Source organism: Neolamprologus brichardi, chromosome 18 (genome assembly GCF_056152115.1).
Source record: "Neolamprologus brichardi isolate AB-2024 chromosome 18, ASM5615211v1, whole genome shotgun sequence".
Classification (NCBI taxonomy): domain Eukaryota; kingdom Metazoa; phylum Chordata; class Actinopteri; order Cichliformes; family Cichlidae; genus Neolamprologus; species Neolamprologus brichardi.
Window position 1 is genome coordinate 22,174,957 of NC_142121.1, and position 21,613 is coordinate 22,196,569.

General features: G+C 38.8%; 1 protein-coding gene across 2 annotated transcripts in view; it reads left to right on the forward strand.

The window, feature by feature from the left end:
* tnr (tenascin R (restrictin, janusin)) overlaps positions 1–21,613 on the forward strand; it is a 194,980-nt gene that overhangs the window by 98,934 nt on the left and 74,433 nt on the right. For both annotated transcript variants that reach the window (XM_006786514.3, XM_006786515.3), the window contains exons 4-6: positions 18,139–18,262; positions 20,966–21,188; positions 21,327–21,427. In XM_006786514.3, coding sequence (XP_006786577.2) covers positions 18,149–18,262; positions 20,966–21,188; positions 21,327–21,427 — 438 coding nt within the window. In that variant the 5' untranslated portion in view covers positions 18,139–18,148. The remainder of the gene's footprint in view (positions 1–18,138; positions 18,263–20,965; positions 21,189–21,326; positions 21,428–21,613) is intronic.

Here is a 21,613-nt window from a genome sequence, read left to right on the forward strand (position 1 = left end):
CCAACGTTTGTGCTCATATTGCTTCAAATTTTGGTGCACTTTCCAGGAAATGTGGACAGCACAGATCAAAGTAATCTAAGCCATTAAAGACATTTAAAGGCATCAAGCGAATCATGCATGTGATGTTTTTTTACATCACAGAAACAGTGTTTAGAGCTAGACAAAAGTGGGAGTTTGGAGCTCTGCCCCTTGAAACTGTTATAGCTGTGTCAACAGTACATCCAAATGTGTGATGCTGCATTCTGACATGGTAGCTAGGATGAAGAAAAAAAGTCTTGACCTCCAGACCTGCATTCAACATCAGAGGAAACTGCTGAAGGATTTTCAAGAATCTGAACATTTTTACAGCAATACAAGAGTGCAGCTTTTAAAAAATGAATGAAGGCAAACCAGGAAGTCGAAGAATACATGTTTTATGCTTTGGAAACACACCAGAATGCTACCAACACTGATTTTTTTCACTGGGCACTTTGATAAATGCAGTGTGCCACAATAAGCCAGAAGGCCCATCTTTGATCAAATTCCACTCCTTAGTGAGGCACTACTCACTCAGCACACCATGACACATGTTCACATGCAGCTTCAGCAGTCCATTTCATTTGCATGTTCTCCTCTTCAAATAGAAGACCACCCACTGCACTTTTTGCCCATCAAGAACCTCTATGTAAAATGATGCCCACCATTCAACCATCAGTCTCAAACAGAGGGTAAACAGCCAAAGGCTGATGTTAATGGAATACTCAGTTTGTTGTTAGTGCTACATGTGGCAATGTCGACCCAGAATGTTTTGAATCTTTAGGCTTTTTGGGATAATGCTTAAGCTTCTAAGCTCCCCTCTTTGGTTTTTAGTTAAGGTTGGATGAGGATCTGTTAGACTTTCTTTGACTTTCAAAAAAGTTTTATTTTCGATTAATTTTCTGCTTTTGAAAAAACTAAACCTTTACTTTAGGTTTTGCAAAAGCTTCACTTGTTTTTGGCACCTTTTTAAACATGTCTCTTAGCATGTGGATTCTATAACAGGTATATACATACATACCTCAGATGTTGCAGTTTTATTTTTTGCATAGAAATAACTAACATAAATATTTTAATCCTAATATCTATCATAGATAAATAATAAAACTAACCTAAACTATTAAAGTATGGTAAACATTTAATTCTATAGTTTTTTGTTTTGGGGGTTTTGTTTTGTTTTTTAAAGAGCAGTACTGGCAGGCTAAGTGGAGTCTGGCTCTGGCAGTATAGCTGAAACAAAAACTTGGGTGTGGGAAGAGTTCAGTGAGACGATGGATCGTCAGATGGCCTTGAAGCAATTCTGGCAAAATGTTAAGAGACTGAGGGGAATGCCAAGCTCTTCTAACACATTGTATAGTCCAGCTGGGGTGCTGCTCACTTCAACTGAGGATACATTTGGTTGGTTGAAGGAATACTTGGAGCGTACCTTCCGTCCCACTTTCTTGTGTTGAAGAAGCAGAGTTGGGGAATGCCGGGGGAAGCTCCTCATCCATCATTGGGAATAAGGACAATGAGGTAGTTAAAGACCTCCTCTGTGACAGGGTCCCTGAATTTCCAAAGACCTTGGATGTTGTCATGCTACACTGGTTGACATGCTTCTGCGATGGCATGTGTTGATTTGGGACAGTGCCTCCAAATTGGCAAACTGAGGTGGTGGTTCCCATCTTTAAGGACACCTGAGGGTGTGCCCCAGTTATAGGAGGATCACACACCTCGGCCTCCTTTGAAAGATCTACACAGAGGTACTGGAGAGGAGAGCCTATGTGTTAGTCAAACCTTGAAATCAAGAGAAAAAATTTTTTCCCCTTTGTGAAACACTGGACCAGCTCTGTCATCTCAAATATATTCATGTATACATTGGAGTTTGCCCAGCCAGTCTATCAAGTGTTTTGTGGACTTACAGAAGGCATTTCATCGCATCCCTCAGAGCATCCTTTGACGGGTGGTTTGGGAGTATGGAATGTCTGTCCCATAGTTTGCCATTTCCAGTCAATTCCTGAACAACTGCCATGAGAGCTTGCACTATATTGCTGGCAATGATTCAGACGTGTTCCTGGTGAGTGTTGGACTCATAAATTATATAGACAGTTTTTCTCGATTTTCCATCTTGGTGGGCATAGGATAATGTCTCTACTTTTTGCAGATGACATGATTCTTTTAGCTTCAGTGTGGTCGCCACCTCACATTGGAGTAGTTCACAGCTGCGTGTGAAGCAGTGGTTACCTTCAAGCCTGAGACCATGATTCTCAGCAGAAAAAAACAAGTGCACACTCTGGGATAGAGACAAAGTGCTCCTCCAAGTAGAGGAGTTTAAGTATATGAGTATCTTGCTCACATATGACTGGAAAGGAGAGTTGGAAATTGACAGACGGATTGGTGCAGTGTCTGCATTGACCCGAACACGATATTGGTCTATTGTTGTGAAAAGAGAACCTAGCATAAAAGCAAATCTGTAAATTTACCTGTTGACCTACAATCCCTACCTTCACCAGTGGTCACAAGTTCTGGGTAATGACCAAAAGAATGAGATCATGAACACAAGCAATAGAAATGTGTTTTTTCTGAAAGGTGGGTGGGCACAGCCTTAGGAATTTCTTCCAAGTTTGTTGCTGGTGTTTTCTTTATACAATCTACATGGTATAGCAATCTCTAAGCTCTTGGCTAGTACATACAACACAGTGAAAAAAAAAATTTAACCAATAACCCTACACACACTTTGGTTTGAAGCAAAATAGCAGTGGGAATTCAAAATTTAAAATCATGATTATTATGTTTCATATTTCTTTGAATCAATGTCAAATAACCCTGCAGAGAACCCTGCAGGGAAAGTGCTGCATATTTAAAACATAGTACACAAACCGGTGTGGTCTTGTGGTATCTTTTATGTAACTTTAAAAACCGTTATATACAAATATTTATTTACAAACTATAAACATAGAAGATCGCAAGCATAGAGTGCTGCATTGGTAAAAATAGAAACATGTAAATTGCCTGGTGTTTATGTAGCACTTTTCTGCTCTTACTGAATACTGGGGAAGGAGAAATTAAATAAATTAAGATCATTACAGGTTTCATACCAAAGGAATGTCAATTTACCTACTGTTCCTTAACTGGAGCTTTTTTCTTTTGTAACTGTACCCTTACTTGTGAGATTTTATTCTATTTCTGCTTTTGCTGTGTTAAGACCAGGCTGGTAAAACACTTCGAGCAGTCTGTCACTGTGACAGGCTCTCTGCTAATGAAGTGGACCCTTATGTCTTCTCCTCACCAGGCTATTCCTGGAACTCAAAGCATTACAATCTGATGCCCTGGAAAAGAGATGTAGCTGAGATGACCTGTTCAATCTGACCTTACCTTCCTCTATACTGAAGGCAACTTCAATTTGACCTTGTGTAAGCTCGATCAATACTGGATATCTTAACAGTTTGTCCCTACCGCTGAAAAAAGCTGACATTTCCTTTATTATATGATTGTGATACCTGACTTCTTCGCTGTGATTTATAGTCATAATAAATGCCAGACAAACCCTATAAGTGGCAGCTTAATAACAATAATGATTTGCAAGCTTTGCTCTGTTTTTCTTTGTCTGTTTTATTTATATGAATTTATATCATTTCTAAATTGCAAAAGCACAAAAAATCAAAACAAAACACAAAATTTGAATTGATCTCATCATAATTGTTATTCAAAGAGTTTTCTGCAGTTCTGATGAAGAACGCTTGACAGTTCTTAGTCTTCTGTCTAGACCATGAAATGACCAAATCAGTACTGCCTCAGGATCTCAAGCCACAGTTATACTCACAAGGACTTAAAAGCTCAGATACAGCTGGGCTCTAGTCCAAGATGTGGCTTAAGGGTAATGAATACAATTTCTTCATTGTACTGGTAGGCAGTAAAGACACGCAAGGTCCAGTTCTCAATAGGAGTAAGATTTCTGGCAATGCACCATAGAGATCGATGAGATTATTAACGAGGGGTAGGAATGAAGTCAATCCAGCAGCTTCTTTAAGCAATTCTTGGAGATTTATACCAGAAGATATTGAACAATGGCACTGATTTGTCAAGGGACTTGACAATCAAACGATTTATCTACATTTTATGTCTGTAACTCTTCAGATTGACCAGTAATAAAATGGCTTATCAGTCTTTCCTCTTAGTTGGTACCCGACTCAGTAATAAAAGTCAAGTCCAGTTATAGTTTGGTTAATAATTTATATTTGGAAGTCAAAGTCAGTACTGGACCAGGTTAGCCTTTTACAGAGAAAAAATAAAGAGTGGCATCTATAGAAAATGGATGCATCCACTATATGGTGCATATTTAAACAAAGGAAAAAAGCACAAAAATACTACCAGTGGTAATACTACCACTACAACTATTACTACTACTACTACTACTAATAATAATAATACAAACAATCAGTTATGCAAGGTCCTTGGGGATATCTCTTACCTAAATGGTTAAAACCTAAATAATTCTTTCCAATATAGTACTATATAATTTTATAAACTCATAAATCTCAACTTCAGCAGGGGATCTTAATTTTATTTATTTATTTATTTGTTTTTTAGTTGCTGACAGCATTTTTGATTCTATAGGTAGAAACCCCAAATTCCCTCCATAAAAGTGCTTCCTCGAAGATTTTCGCTTGCCTTCTTAACCTTTGATGGTAACTCACGATGCAAACCTAACCTGTTTCGGATCAGTTTAGGTTCCAGATTAGAGATCAGCAGGTATGAAACCACCACTTTCTGACCAATTGATACTACCAAAATTCCTGGAGGATTTCTCCGACCGCTGTACCTGGATAGCAGGAGTGTATACATTTTTTCATAGCATCAAACGTGTGTTTCCTGGATGAGTATCAGTAAGAGATACAGACTTTTATTTAAGATTTTCCTTATTTTGTCCCGGTTTGCAACAATTTTGTTGTTGTATAAGCATTAATGCATAAATCAGGATAGCTATTTGAACTCGTGGGCTTTATATCAGTCACATGTAAACTAAGCCTAGATTTAGTTCTGTCTAATTCTGTCTTTGTATTTCTTTCTTTACTTCCTGTCAGACCATTAAACAGCACTGAGACTACAGCTGAAAGACTGAATGGTAAAGCTGTCTTATGCAAATTTAAACATTAATTGAACAGAATACGATTATATACTGTATACTAATACTATATTATAACTCATCAGATTCTCTCTTGACTCCATGATAGAGTTGTGATATTCAACTGAAAGCATGCAAGTTTGCTAACACAGCTTTGCTTCCTTTCTTCAGTAATACAATAGCTTTTTTCCAGTCTTACTGACTAAAATGTTTAAAGTGCGCACACATTCATAAAGTGTTTTTAATGCTAAGCTGCTACTACTACTGTAGAGCTTGTCTTTTATTTGTCACAGCTATTTTATTATCATTCTGTAGTCTGTGTGTAACCTCTTCATATTTCTTTAATATTATCATTTACTCTTCTGCTGTAAAATCATCCACTCGGTTGCCGGTGAACTAATAAATGTGACTGCCAGTGCCAAGCCTTTTTATGTGAGTGTGTGTATACCAAGATCAGGAAACACTGGGTTAACACTTGGTTAACTGGTTTACTGTTAGGGTATGTGAATCCAGATAACCGAAAGATATCCTGAGTATGTCGATCTTGTTTTGCAGTGCAGGGCCTAGTTTTCTTTGTGGTGTTAGTATTGAATATATTTCTGTAGATTATATTGTAGTTTATTTATTTCTTCACAGGCAGAATGCAAAACCTTTCAGAACAAAATAGTAAAGCCTAAGGTCTGACATTTTTGGCCATTGTACTGGGTTTTTATTTTATATTTGATGTGTTTCATTGGAGTTCCTGTTTGAAAGTTGTATATCCTTTGTGTTATGTTGATTCTGTCCTTTAGGTTTGTGTTCTTGGTTACCTTTGGGCGTTTTTGGATTGGGTTCCTTATGTCCAAAGATGTTCTTTGTTTTTCTTGCCCCTTGACCCGTTGTTTATTGTGTTCAGCTGTGTTTTATTTACCGTCCTGTGTTCATTTCCCCATTACCTTGTGTATAAATAGTCCTGCCATTCCTTTGTTCGTTCATGGTTCATTCATGTGTGTTGGTGGTAGTGTATTTCCAGTGTTTTCTGATCTTGTGTCTATAATGCATCAAAAGACCAAAAGACTTTGTGTTTCTTTAGGACTAATCAGCAATAAATACTTTTTTCATCTGCCTCGAGAGTATCTGCTTGTGGTTTCTCTACTCTTCACACAGCTCATTGTGACAGGTGTAGCAGATTACATAGGCTATTACCACAAAATATTACCAAACTAAAAAAGAATGAAGCATAAAATCAAAGTGTCATTGATAAGCCTGCTTTAGCATGAAACATTCTCCATTTTAATGCCTTCACTACATTTAGAAACAGGTTTTTATTAAAGTGTGACAATGCCTGCACAAATACAAGCAGATAGTCATAATAATGAAACATAATACTATTTCGGCGTTAAAGCAACCACTTATTGTGGCTCTCTGCCATTGAGCTATTTATTTAGTAATTGAATCCAATCCCTAGTGAGCGCCAGGAGCACTTCTTCCCTTGCTGTCATGGCATTGAGCAGACAGCTGCAACAGAAGAACGTGTCAATCCTTCTGATCCCTCGTAGCTGCTTTATCGTCTCTGCACAGCTTATGATATTGGATTGTTGCTGCGTTTTGTGTCGCATTTCAACCCACCTTAAATCACAGGAGAGAGAGCGAGAGAGAAACAGATAGCACAGGTGGGAGGAGTATGACTTTTTTCCCCTATTTACTGTATATGAAAGGTACAGCAGAAAGTGTTTGTCATTTCTGTCCCCACAAGAAACAAAAGCCTTTGAAAGGGGAAGATGAAAGGAGAGGAATGGCTTACTAGAAAAGAAGGGAATTGGACAAGCAGACGATGACAGCTCATGAGGTGACAGGCAGGAGGTTTTTGAAGGGTTTTTTTGTCCATTTTTTTTGTTTTAGGTCATGCCTGAGTAAAAAGATAGTGAAAGGGAATTGAGTGAAAAGGGAGGGGAAGAGAGGCAGAGGAGTACAAATGCATGTCGGACTCAGGCAATGACAGGCTGTTTGATGTGTTTTGTGCAAGTCCCACATAGAAGAGTGACAAAATGTAAATGAGTGCTGCTTTCGAAAGAGAATATACACCTAGCATGCATAAAATATCCCTCAAAAAACGGCATGGCAGCTTTTGGCTTGGTATATATATGTTTTCTGCCCTTATGTATTTTCTTTTATTTAAGGATTTATTTGATTATTTCTTTTCAAAAATGTGCAGTGGCCAGCCCTGAGATGGAAAATGAATTTGCTAAAAGCCATGTATTGTATCAGGGCAGAATAGAGGAGAACTGGGTATTCGGCTGCAGCAGACAGTGAAAGAGAAAAAGAAGTCTTTTTCATTCTCCCGACTCACAGCTGACTGAACTCAAAAGGACTTAAGCATTTTCCTTCACTCTAAATTTTTTAACTCTCCTCTCACACTCGTCCACCCGTCCATTCTGTCCATTTAGCTCAATCTGTCCCCCGTGCCCTTTTTCTGAATCTCTCTCATGTTCTCTTGTGTCTATGCAGCATTTATTTATTTATTTTTTATCTGGTTTCTCCTCACCGACTCTGTGCTTGTGTTTTTCTTCCACTGTTTATCTGCCTGATTTTTTTCTTTTTTTGTCATTATGCATGCTCTCTTTTTATCTCTGTTTCAGGATTTATCTTTTGTTGCAGTTTGTCTCATTTTCTGTCAAACTGTTACAATTTGTCTCATTTGTGAGACAAACTATTTTTCTACCAGCGCTGAACAAGTGAGAGAAGACAAGTCGACGTTTGAATATAAGCTAAATACAAAAGGAGTCTAGATGGGGTACATACACTCATGGCCAATTATCCAATCACATGGCAGCAACTCATTTGAGGCGAGTAGGCATGGTCAGAATGACCTGCTGGATTGAAATATGAGCAGCAGAACAGGGAAGAAAGCTCATTCCACTAATTTCCAACATAGCATGGTTCAAAGTCACTTAAACCATCGCTAGGGTTTGCAGAGAATGGATCCGAAAAAGGAAAATGTTGATGGAAGAGATCAGAGGAGATTGATCAGATTACTTTGAGCTGATAGGAAGGCAACAGGAACTCAAATAACCACTCGTTATTCCCAAGGTATGCAGAAGAGTATCTCTGAATGGACCACATATCGATCCTGAATCAGATAGACCACAGCAGCAGAAGACTACCCTGAGTCCTCTAGGAACTCAAACAATGTTGTCTGGTCCATTAATTCTCATCTATCGACATTAGTTGAATTTAATCATTCAGGTGTACACTCTAAATTATGACAAAAGCTGGCGATAGTGGAACACGTCAATCCTTAATTCATGTAGCACACGTCACCTATCACAGACTGGCACCTCAAATGCTAAATGTTCGTCTCGCACTTCTATGTCTTTTTTTCCTGAGTAAAGTCTTGCTGGGATTTCTGCTTGGCCTATTGTTGTTGTATTGGCCATGTGTTTGGCTGATAGTTATTAATTAGCAGAAACAAATTAGTGGAAGACTGAAAGACACAGATTAAAGACACTTCTTTCAGATGAACAACCACTGTGCAGCAGTTCTTTCTTCACTGCATGTTATCACAGTTCTTCCTGTGAACATTTGTTTACACGTTCCTTAATAAATGGATCACTGTGTGCTGTGTGGAGCACACAGTCATCAGTGGCCTGAGGTTGTATTATTTGCTGTAGAATTGAATCCATTTCTTGGTCCCATCTTTGTTCTGAAACAGCCCTGAAATGGGGGAAAGACTGGTTGCAGGAGCAGCCAGTGAACAGAGCCCAATGGTCCTGAAAGACAAGGCAATTTGGCCAGAGTGATGGGAATAATGAGAAAAGCATCGTGATGTTGCCTGAGTCCAATTTAGAAGGTAGGGAAGCAGGGAGACTGAGAGAGAGAGACACGGGGAGAACGAAGCAGATGCGAGGATGGAGAAGGAATAAAGGAATGCGAGCGATGGGAGAGAGAGAAAATGAGCAATCACCCACGCAAGAAAGCATGGCATTGGTTTTATGTTCATGTTGAGGTGGCTGCACATTAACCTGTGCAAATGGAGGTTGTGGCTTTACTTCCATAGGGTTAGCCAGGAGGGGATAACAGGGGTTCTTCCAGAAAAAGAGAGTAAGAAATAAATGATGGCAGAGGAGAGAAATGTCAGTTTTTCCATCTCTACAGCATGTGGCTTTCAGTCTGAAAATCAGCATCTCCGGACGAATGGAATTACTTCACAGTGCGGAAGAAATGACTTTCGGGGATAAAGAAAATCCTCAGAGAAAGAGAGAAAATGAAATCCCTGTTAGTGAGATAAAAGAAGATGGTGAAAGTGACAACTGGAGATAATAAAAAATGAGAGAAGCAAAAAAGAGGAGATGGACCGGGATAGAGGATAAAGGTGATTTTTCTGAATGAAGTGAATAAAATCATGAGGGGGAGAAAAGTCGGGGGAAAAAAAAGTTGTTGCCTTCATCCTCTCCTCACCGACTCCATGTTGAAATGTAGCGGTGTGTTACTGAAGAGCACCGGCAACATTTCAGCAGATGGATGTGTTGTGCCCCCTGATAGCAGTTCAGACCTGAGTCTAGCATCCAGTCTGCTGCACCTTAAAGCAGAGGCAGGACTTGATCACAGTGTCTCTCTACGCCGATGTGTCTCTGTGTCTTATAAGCTAGGGAGGCCCCAGAGATCACCAGGGCTGGATTACAGAAGGCGATTGCTTCATAAACACTTTCACTGTCCTCCTCTGGACAGCTGTAAAGGGATAGCGACAGTCAACTGCTCCCAGGGCTGATTTATCTGTTCTCGTGAAGCCCCGGAGGCTTCCACAGACGAAGGAGACCACATGCACAGATTGAGACATACAGGGCAGACAGCAAACACTTATTCAGGAGGCAACAGTCTAAAAAGCCCCGTGGCCATGGAACGAGAGCGGCAGACACACACACACATGCAGAGTTAATGAAGCTTTCCAGTACGCATCCCTTCCATAATCCAACAGGGATGTTAATCTCCTGTGGGTCCCTAACTGCTAAAACACACAGATACACACACCTACGCACACATTTTTTTTTTTCTGAGAGACTCTATGATCGTGAGGGGAGTGTGGGAAGTGAGGCATTCAGTGGCTGCTTCCCGTTTCATGGTGCAGCTGGCTGGATGAGAGAGGCTTGTTCAGCTGCGTGCTCCTTCTCTTCAACTTTCTTTTTCATATCTCTTGAACCCTCTTCTGTCGGTTCTCATGTTTTGTTTTATTTCATTATTACATCCCTGTAATCATTTTACTTTCACTCCTGTCTGTAATTAGATCGTGTTATTTTCGTAGCATGCTATTTCTTTCTGTGCACACTCTCCCTTTTCCCTTGTGTTCTTATAATTTCTAATACTTCATCTTCTTCAAATCTTTCACTTTTCCCCCTAAAATAATAACTGGTATGTAGATAAATTATGAAAAAAGTGGGTTCATCCAGAACCTTGCAAGGCGCTCAAGTGTAAATGCAGGTGGTGCAACATGTTTTAAGAGAAAACCCACGGGAGCGAGAACGCCACGAGTCGTTGTAAATTTTGCTATCCGCTCAGTAAAGAGCTGCAAGCACAACACTCGCACAATTCATGGCTCGGTTCACTCATCCGCGGTGAGGGAATCATAATGGATGAGGCAGGGAGTAGCGCTTACAGCGGCTGTTAATACTGTTGCGGTAATAACAACCTGTTGTGTTTTTTGTTGCTTCCCACATAGAAAGACAGGTTTTCACACCTCCAGTGTAAACTAAGAATAAGCTGTACAGCACTGCAGGGCTCTGTGTGAGTCTGTTGACATCAAAGTTCAATGTTAAGCACAATATGTTTTAAAAAAAAAATATCTGCAGTTTTAATGGCCAAACAACATCTTATAAAACCAGCAATAATAATCCTTGGGAAAAGTACAGCCGAGGGTTTGCAACTACCTACTGCATCTACCCAAATATAGCAACAGCTTATTCTTAAGCTACTGTTCTGGCTTGGGCGATGTGTTGTTTCATTATCATTTGTACAAAACTGTTTATTTTGAAATCCATGTGTAATAAATGGATGTGAATCTGTGAGTGGAAATAGTCATCAGAAAAATATGTTTTCTATTCCTGTTAACAAAAGTAATATTTGCTATGAAAAACTACACTGTCTTTACACAGTTTTTACATGTCAGGGCATAATAAAGAACTTCAGATGAACAATAAGACGCGACATATAACAATATATCATTATTATTAACAGAAACTAAAAAGAAGTCAAGAGTTAGCATGTAAAAAAAAAACAAAAAACTAGGCACTGCCCAGCTTCTCTGAGAACCAAGGAAAAAGGTTTTGTTCAGTTCAACTTTTTTTTGTGATTTCCTTCCTTTTTGGAGTCAGAAAAGAGGCCAAACACATGAGATATCATTGGAGAGGTCAGGATGCTCAATATTGAGCACATCAGGACTTAGTAGGGTAGCTCAAATAAGTAAAAAGATATAGAACAAATACGAATGTCTATTACAGAGGACATCCAAGTGACTTCTTAAGTCTCAGCTGACTGCAGGTTTTCCCAAACTTTCAAACTGCATATTTGCATAATGACTGAAACTAGCACCATTAGCGAACAATGAGCTGTGTTCGCCAGTGATGCTAGTTTCGGTCCCTTAGATACGAGGTTTTCTCCTGGCAACACTTCCAAACTAGTCACACTTCAGTTCAGTCTTTTTCTAATTATGCTGTCATAACATTAGATTTTCAGTGTATTCCTTTTACTTTCGCAGAAAGTGTACTCATGTTTTTCTCACACACTGCTTCTGCATTTTGGCACAGTTCTTAATAAGTAAAAGATAACATGCTATTTACATTATTTTAAAATGTTGTCCTTTTTTTATCATGTCCTGATGTGTAAAACCTTACAACTAAAAGAGGGTGCATTTATTTATTTTTTTAATGAATGTATATATGTATGTATCTATCATAAAAAATCACATCTTCAGTAGGAAACAACAGGCTTTGGTTTTATAGCAACTCATATCTCATCGAAAAAAAAATTATTAAGTATTCCCAGGTTTGTTATTTAACCAGTGTGAAATACAGTCTGAAATCCAGGTGAATGGATAAAAAGCAAAAAAAAAAAAAAAAATGCTGCCTCACAGATGAAAGAAAGTCACAGCTTTCTTAGTCAGATAAAAACTTTTCTGACACATTACACTGTGTGAGAGTCACGACCCAGTCACATCAGGATCTAGTTCAAAAAAAACAAAACAAAGGGTCTTCTTTCTCCTACCGTCAGTGGCTATGCTATTACACAAACATGCTTGTTAACTTGGTCTGCAAGCTCCTCTAAAGAATGAATAATATAACGGCACCTGAATATATTATGCGTTCAGTGTACAGACTGGGTCAACAGGTTCAATTAATGCTTGAATAAGGGCTAAAATCAGCAAGTGTGATCTAAGCAGAGCTATTGGAATAAATGCCAGTGAACATCATGTGGTGCAGCAGTTTTTCTTTTTAAAAAATACAAAGTACTGAGAGAGGTCAAAGGAAAACAGCAAGGAGAGGCACAGAAAAGCAAAATAAAGCTCACTTATACATCTCAGGATGATTCAGTTTCCATTGTCTGCTCAGTTGCATGTGGCAAAACCAGAAAAAATGAGAAATATCCTCATACTGAAACATAATGTACGTTCAGATTTGAAAGGATCACCTTTAAAACCTGGGGAATAAACAAAAGAGGTTAAGTAAGCTTTTAAGTAAGAATGTGATCAGAAGCATGAGCATTACCTAATCAAGGCACCAAGCAGCATTGACACCCTTACACTGTGATTGAGTGACTTGCTGTCTTCAAACACAAATTGCAATAGCCCCAACGGAAAACATTGTAGTAAACCTCCTTTATCCTTCAAAGCTTATGAGTGATGAGTTACAAAAATAGGTTTATTTAATTAACCATGCCTCAGTGGTCCGTAATGAAAACAGTTCTGTATATTGTAAATATTGTAGAAACTTGTATGACAAATTGAGTTCTATAGCACAGATTGTAAACGTTTGAGCTATCAGAGAGAGAGAGATCCTTTGTTAGATCACTTGAGAGTATGTGGATATTCTCTGATTTTACTTTGGCTTCTCCGAGTCTGTTGGAGCAGCTGGTGATCTTCCCAGGACATCTTATTAGATCCAAAATGCTATTTTTAGCAAAAAGGGTAGAGATTGGGTTCAGAAGATGAAGACTTCTACTGACATGGCCAAGTTTTGTATCACTTCGTGGAAATCTGGCTTGAGGTGCTAAATTGATTATCACATCACTCAAGCGAACATTAAGCCTGCAATATTTTCTGCACTGCCTATTCAGCCAGGGTAGCAACTTGGATATGCTGGAGCCTGTTAAAGATGGTATTGGATAAGAGGCTAAGAACAGGCATTCACATTTCAATATATCTATCCATCCATCCATCCATCCATTAGGTATTGGGGGGGGGGGGGGGTGTATATCGTTAGCATTGCAATTTTTTGCATGGCAATATTGTATTGATACAGGATCATCAACTATAAGGGCTCATCACATCTAATAGAAGGCAATCTTTCTGCAACTAGTTGCACTCTGACTTGGACTGACTGCGGTCACTCTCAAAGAGATTTTCGAAGGTTGGTAAATGATCACTGCCTAATTTATAAATGCTGAATGAGTCTTTATCAATGACAACATTTATGGCAGGTTTTAGTGGCAGTGATGGTTGCTTTACACAACTCAAAAAAAGAAAAACAACTGAAGTATAACACTAACAAATGTCATTTTAAGGATATAATTAGCAGTTGGAAAAAAATTGTAGTATATGTTGTTACAGTACTCAGCATATCACAAAATGTTAAAAATGGTAGATTCCCACAGCTACCATCCATCCATTTTCATTTTAACACTTCATCACAGGGCTAACACAGAGAGACAGACAACCGCACACTCTCACATCTGTACTGTTGGCCAATTTAGAATCAGCATTTAAATTAACAATCCTGTCTTTGGTCTGTGGGAGGAAACCAAAGCAAATGGGGAAGTCTCATGCTGGCTCATGGACAACATACAGATTGCACCTGTAAGGCCCCAACACCTTCTTGCTGTGAGGTGAAAGTGTTATGCACTGCTCCAACTGTACCACCCACTGGCAGCCATTTATCATGCAAATACAAATAGATGCTATACATAGCACATGTTACAGTTTCAATCAAATGCTAAAACATCACAAGCAGGAGCTGTGCGGTGGAATGCAATCAAAAGACTGACGTCTTTAATGTCAAAAAATGCAAAAAATATTTCAGTATTGCGTTGCTTGAGTAAAATACTTGATATGTTTTTTGAAGGTGGGATATTTTGTCTTGTACTACTGGTAACAGCTGGTCTGGAGACTGTGAGATACACTTAACTCTGTATAATAATTTAATGATTCCGCTTTACAGTATTCATTAATTCTTTGTAAACATCATCTACATATTGACATGTGTCATAGTTTGATTATTATGTCTTAAAACCAAGATACAGTTTTGCAATTTACCAGCTCCAGCTTCAATATCTACTAAATATGATTAAAGGACTGTTTCTAAATAATGGGATAAGTATCTCAGTGTAATTACACTATGCATTTTTAGATTCAATTCTCTTTTTATATTGACTCGGTTGTTCATAAACCCCATTGTGGATGAAACGGAGAGATATTGTCAAGGATTCAAACATTCACCTCAGAGAGACGTTTAATCTAACAGAGATGAAAAAAGTTAGAAAGACAAGATCAAAGCAACTTTTTTTTAAACATCAAACTCATAAGCTTGCTGGCTTTTGTGATTCATTTTATAGCGCTAGATATTTTGTAGCGGCCTCCTTTGTGTAGGCTGATTTTACCTTTTCCTTTGTGACATTGCATAAAGTGCCCTGATGGTTTTTATTATAATTGGAACAGGCAGTTTCATTTCAGCCTCGCAGGGGGTGAACTCACCCAATTTCACTGAAGAAAATCACCAGGTAATACATGATGTGACAGCATTGTTTCAGAGCGTCCTCAAAGCCATAAAATTTATATTCTCCTAGATAAACGAAATAGTTAGCGGTAAGGAAATGGCTTTGATCATACATGCACATGCGCACATATTTTCCTGTGAAGCTGAAGAAATATTTTTTTTAATGTCTACATTAGACTTCTATTATACAGAAGAATTAAAAACACTTTATTGACATAAAGTGTGTTTTTATGAAAATATACACATTTGTCAACCATTTTTTTGGAGTACTTGTGCATACGGGGGCTTTCTGTGAGTGCATTGTGGATTTGAAAGCATGTGTATCATTGCTGGGTGGCTTTGTGTTTGCTTCTCTAAGTGCATATGTTCTCTCCCCTGGAAAAAAGTGAGTAAATTAAGCCTGTTTTACTGCCTAAAGCATGTCGATTCTCTTCAGTGTGAATGAGTGGGTCTGTATTTAATTGAGCTTCCGTGAAAAACCTTGTCTGTGCGGTAATGCTCGTGGGCATCAGCTTGCACCATGACCCTGGAACAGAAGTATACTCATGTGACTTTGAACCTCTTTCAAAGTTTTATTACTGCCAGCGTAAAAATATATATAGGGGTTTGCTATTTGCCTTGAAGGATGAAACTCTGAATGCACACCCTATACCTCTACCTTGTTTGTTTATAGTAAGAGAAATGAAAAGTTTTGTGATACTTCTTTGTCATTGTCCTTCTGTGTCATTGAACAGTCTGATATGTTGACACGTATTTTTACGGGCACAATACAGATTCATCACTGTATGCTGGCCACTTTAGTAGGGACAAGCCTTCATCTGTTTTTTAACACAAATGTCTAATAAATCAATCGCATGGCACCAGCTCAGTGGATTTAGGCCTGTAGACATAAACTGAGCATCGGAAGAATTCACTTAAAAAGTCACTTAATTTACCTTTACGAAGAAAGGTAAATTAAGTGACTTTGAACATGACATCGTTGTTGGTGGAATATATCAGAAACTGCTGATCCACTGGTATTTCCCCAATAAAAGCCAGTTAGCAGCAGTCCTCTGGAAGAATATATCTTGATGTTAGAGGTCAGAGGAAAATGACCAGATTGATTTGAGCTGATAGGAAGCTCTGAAACCTGGGACTGACAAGGTATAAAGTGGTTGTGAGTATATATTATCTGATTAGTTATCAGAAAAGCCAAACTATTATATTGAATACAACTGCAAAATGATCCAAAAATTATATGTGTCCAAATTAAAAACAAAACCCAAAAGCAAATAAAAAAAACAAGAAAGCAAATGCAGAGAGGAAGAGGTCAAGTAGTACAGGTCAAGTACTGCAGGACTGCTTGACACATGTCATCAAGACTGTGTTAGAGAGAAAGGGAAAGACATACAACACTTGAGTGGAGGAGCTAAATCTAGAGGAGAGTAACCTTTGCAAATAAGACAAAAAACAATGAGAAGAGAACAAGTCACGCTGTTTATATTATAACATCGTGGTAACGGTTGATCACGAGAGCTGCTTCCTGTCTTCCCTTTCTTAGGAACTGAATGAAATTCCTACATATGTAATGCCATTTGTCATCTTTTAAACATGCGTCCGCCATCCACTGAAGCTCGTCAATGGCATCCATCTTTGCCTAATGGTTGTGAACAAGACAGTTCCAGTTGGCTTTGTTCATCTCACTTTGTCATCATCTTCATGCTCATCATTTCTGTGCTGAATTCACCAGTTAAATGGCTCCAGTCTTGTCGAGCAGTAGCTCCATGCTTGAAGGGAGGTTTCAAAGTACAAAAAAGTTCCATCTCTTCACCATAAAGTGAAGAGCGCTGGTTGGAAGTCAATTTCTGCAAGGCCAAAGTCATTTTTAAAAGTGCTGGAAGCACAGTGTGGAGCGAGGCGTGCTGGAAATGGTAACATATGACCAACCATTCTCCTCCTATGGGAGCGTTTTGATAAACTGTGTGCGCAGTGTAGATCTTCACCACACATATAGAAAATCCCTCGCACATCTACTCAGGGTTTTTTGTCTTTGTCACAAAATGAAGGATGTGCTCAGGTAGATGTGTGACTGTGTGACTAATCTTCAGTATAGAAGCAAATAGTCTGAGACACTGAGTATGCATTAATTCCAGAAAAAAAATCATTTTCTCTGAATGAGACAACTTTAAAGGATGCTTGGCACTGGGGGTCTCTCTGTTTTTCATTTATGTGCAAATACACTCATGTTTCAACATTTCCACCCTAAATGATCAAAAAAAAAGAAGAAAAGAAGGCCTGAGCCAGTTAGGTGCGATAAGAACATTTCCATCTGTCTCTCACAAAAGGAGCCAGCTGAGAGCAATAGCCTGCTTCGCCAACATGAGATTGTATTGTTGCGATAAAAGGTTTTTTGAATGCAGACAACACAGACTCGTTTTTAACTCCTTCCTTTCGCCCCCACTAGCCACGTATGTCTGTTAAAACTTAGGGGTAATGTGCGAATATCTACGGTCGAGCATAAAATGAAAATGTGTTATTATTGTGACAAAACTAGCAGCTTTAAAATTAAACTTCAGTTCTTTCCTGTCATGTCCCTGCTGATATCTGACAGTTTGCTTCAAGCATCCGCATCAGCTGTGCGGCTTTTATTCCAGTAGTTTCCCGTTCTCCCTCTTCTGCTCAACGGAGAGGGGATTACAGCAGCATCACTCAGACCGTGTCTCTGCTGAAATCCATCTATCAACCCTCTCCCTGAGCAATATTTCTGTATTGCTCCCAAGTGGGAAGATCAAATATTTGGTATTGCACAGTGAAATCCATTCAAAGGTTCTTAGCTGACTCCATAATCCCCGGAAGAGTTTCTTTTTCTCTATAAAGCCAATTATTTCACATCAGATCAAAGGCATTTATTTATCATTTACAGCGGATAAGCTGAAGGTACTACAACTACCCATTTGCTCACGTACAGCAGAAAGAGAGATGCACAGACACAGGAGTAATTCCATACTTTTCTTTTCCTGAAACCTAATTTTAAATGATTCCCTGCTTCACTTCTTTCTCTTCTACTTCTTTGCTCCTTCGCAGTTTCCAGTGGATGGTACTGTTCACTCGGGCTGTCTCCGGCATGCCAATGGCACGACAGCATCACCAGGCCAGTGTGCCCACAGCAAGCTGGATCCTGGTTTTGGCTCTGTTTCTCACTCTACAGGTGAATTAAAAAAAAAATTCCTGTTGGTTTCTTTATTTGTTCTGTTTTCTGTTGTTTTTTTTTTCTTTTAATGAGTAGCACTGTTTTTTCACATTCATTGTTTATTTCCACTGAACTATTATTGGCAGTAATGTTAATCACTTGATTCTGGGCACAAATCCACTGAAATCCTGCCCTGGCCAGTTTGAATATCGAGAAGAAATAATGAGTTCGACTGCCTGCATTTCAGTTTGTTCCAGTTTCTTCTAGAAAGTAGACTGTTTCAGTTATTAAACTCAAAGTTTCACAGTTGACTGTCTTAGTTAATGTTGTGTTTGTCGAGCTTTCTGCTCCCGCGTTACACTTGTGCAGTTTTCTGTAATAAACAACAAAAAGAGGTTGAAATTCTCAGCGAAAGAGGTAGAAAGAGTGCGACAAAAGCAAGCTCCTCTTTTTCTTTTTTCCTTGACAGTGACATCTGTCCTTGACATCTGCAGCTAGCTACCTAATTAAGCTAATGTTCTCTCCACCAGTTAGTAACTGACATCTTTTTTCCTTTCTCAGATTTCTTTTTAAAGAAAACTATTTTTTTGTATTTATTTGAGAGCTACAAACACAATACAGTGTTCAAGGATGAGGCTAAACCTGTATGGTCAAGTAAAAAGTAGGCATCCTCGACAACATTTGACAACCTCCCCTGTACTCTCAATGAGTTTTCACAGTTCACTATATGTCAAAAAAGATATGGTTTGACAACCATTAGAACAGATTGCTGGTTTTTCGAAGGGTAGCCCTAATAAGCTGTATAGGCAGAGATCACATTCACTTACTTAGAACAGAATAGAATAAAATAGAATTATGGGACAGGTATCCAAGGGGAAAAAACCTAAGACGTTACTATCATTCTTCAGTAAAGATGTAAGACATGTTCCAGTAATAGCTGTTTGATTTGTATTACCAAGATATGTTTTGTCAAACAGTTTGTTTTCTTTTAATTCTGTCCACTTGTTAAGTTTGACATCATTAGCTATGTCCAGGTACTTCAGTTCAGTAATAACTGAGATACTGAGGCACTGGGAAAGTGGTCCAAATTCTTTCAACTTCAATAAAAACATCAGTATGGCTGTTCTGCCAGTACTAACAATAAATTTTAACAGCATCCATGAAAAAGAGGATTTAGGAGTTTTAGTTAGCAGGACGTTAGCTTGCTAGTTTCAGTGCAAAGATAATACACCATGTTCTGACCGTTGGTGTTCCTAAAAAACTAAAGTTCTTCTACAAGTTTGGATGTAAACAAAGACAAAAGACTAAATAGCAGGGTTAGTGGTTGGGCAAGTTTACATATAATGATACCTAGTGGCTAGCTGCAGAGCTATCATTAGGCTAATATAAACACTATAGCGCAGGGAACATGTAACATTTTACCTCAATAAAATTTCATGTTTAGGGTTTCTGATGGGCAGAGACACCATCATGTGGCAAACTTCAGCCAAGAGAGCATCTGAGATTATCAGTCCACAACATGGGAATTGAAATATTAGACTGAGAGTGATTTTTTCCAAAATGTTTTAAAAAATTTGATGTCAGCTTTTAAGTGGTGGCACATCAGCCCCAGTCAGCTATACGTTGACTGAGGCTGTCTTCTTTTTATTGTGTTGTACTGCTTAGTGTCTTGTCTTATTTAATGAAACAGATCCCCTCAAAATAATTAGTGACCTTCCTTTTTATTATCCCTGTCCATGTGCAGCACACCTTTAAGCTACATTCTAACAAGCGGATGGATGAATACACTTTTCTGAGAAGTTTCTATGCTTTTGGCAAATGCACTCTCTGACTCTTAAATAATGGTCAAGTTGAAATAAACTATATATAGAAAAGTAATCACCAAAAACTTACTAATATGTAGTCTGTATTTAACCAGTTATTGTGGGCCAATATTACTGGCCACTATTAGCTATTTGCCAATATGTTACAACGTGTTGCCGTTGCAGTTAGGCCACCAGAGGACACTTTGCAACCTGCCTGTTGGCAAATCACCACAACTACCAGCTGATAACAGATGTTAGTGAAATCCTAAAAATCCTATATTATCAAGCTATAGCTAATAGCATGATAGTGTGATAGCACTGACAAAAATATTAGTTTATTGATTAATTTGCTACAGCAGAATATATACAGGTGTACAGCTGCTGTGACATGCGGAAACATTTTGAGAGAAATATGCTATATACTGTACCATTTGCTGTGCTACTGAGGAATGAGTTTAACAAACAGTTAATTGTGTAGATAGGTGCAGTTACTCTATACTAAGAACTCATCCAGTAGAGTTCAAATGTACCTGCTTCAGGCTGTATTTTTTTTCTTATCATTCCCTTTCTGCTTCAAATATTACTTCTTTATTAAATGTCAGTAATTCTCCAAATTCTCTGCCTCACACGCCGGGAGTGCAAGCTGAAAACACTAAACTGTCACCACAGAATTTTGAAAATGACCCAATTTTTTCATGTGAAAATTGTTTTGTCAGTGTTGCAGCCAGTGAGAAAATCTTTCATATACTGTATATTAGTGTCATCTTGTTTTGTGTCCCCTGGGTTCCTCTCTAAGTTTTCACTCTATCATTTTGTAAACAGAAGGTATCAGAAAAAAACAATTGGAAGCCCCTGAGTACAAACCACGTGTCCTGTTTTTTCTTTTTTTTTTGTTTCATTTTGTGTCTCACTCCAGGGTGCCGCTCATGCTGCTCCATCAGGAGACAACAGGCTGGTTCGTACCACCAGAGTGAGGAGGCAGACCCCAGGGGGGGATCTGCCCCCCTCCGACTCCTCAGCCAACCAGACCCTGCGGGAGCAACCTTTGGTCTTTAACCACGTCTATAACATTAACGTACCCTTGGAGTCTCTATGCTCTGTTGACTTGGACACCTCTGCACCATCAGGCCCAGGGGACGGTGAGGACTTGGGATCGATTTCTGGTCCTGCGCATGCGCACACACACACACACACACACACACACACACACACACACACAAACACACACACACAAGCCTTTAAGACGTTTTTGAGACTTGTTCTTTTTACTATCATAGGTTCTCGTGCTGAGTTGGGATCCAGACCTTCTGTAGAGGGTCCAGTGGATCCAAATGGAGCAACAGAATACACAGAGCAAACACTGGATGCTGAGAGCCAGGTGGGTGCTTCAACAGTGTTTTATTTGTGTGTAATTAGCATTACAATTTTGGAAGAGCTATGAGACGTGAAGAGACTTCTTGGGTTGAATTAGATGATCTAATGTGAAAAGATATGATACGAAAGAGTTTAATGGGGATGTTTTTGCCAGAGCTAATTAAAACAAAAAAGCAATCAAAAAAATCTC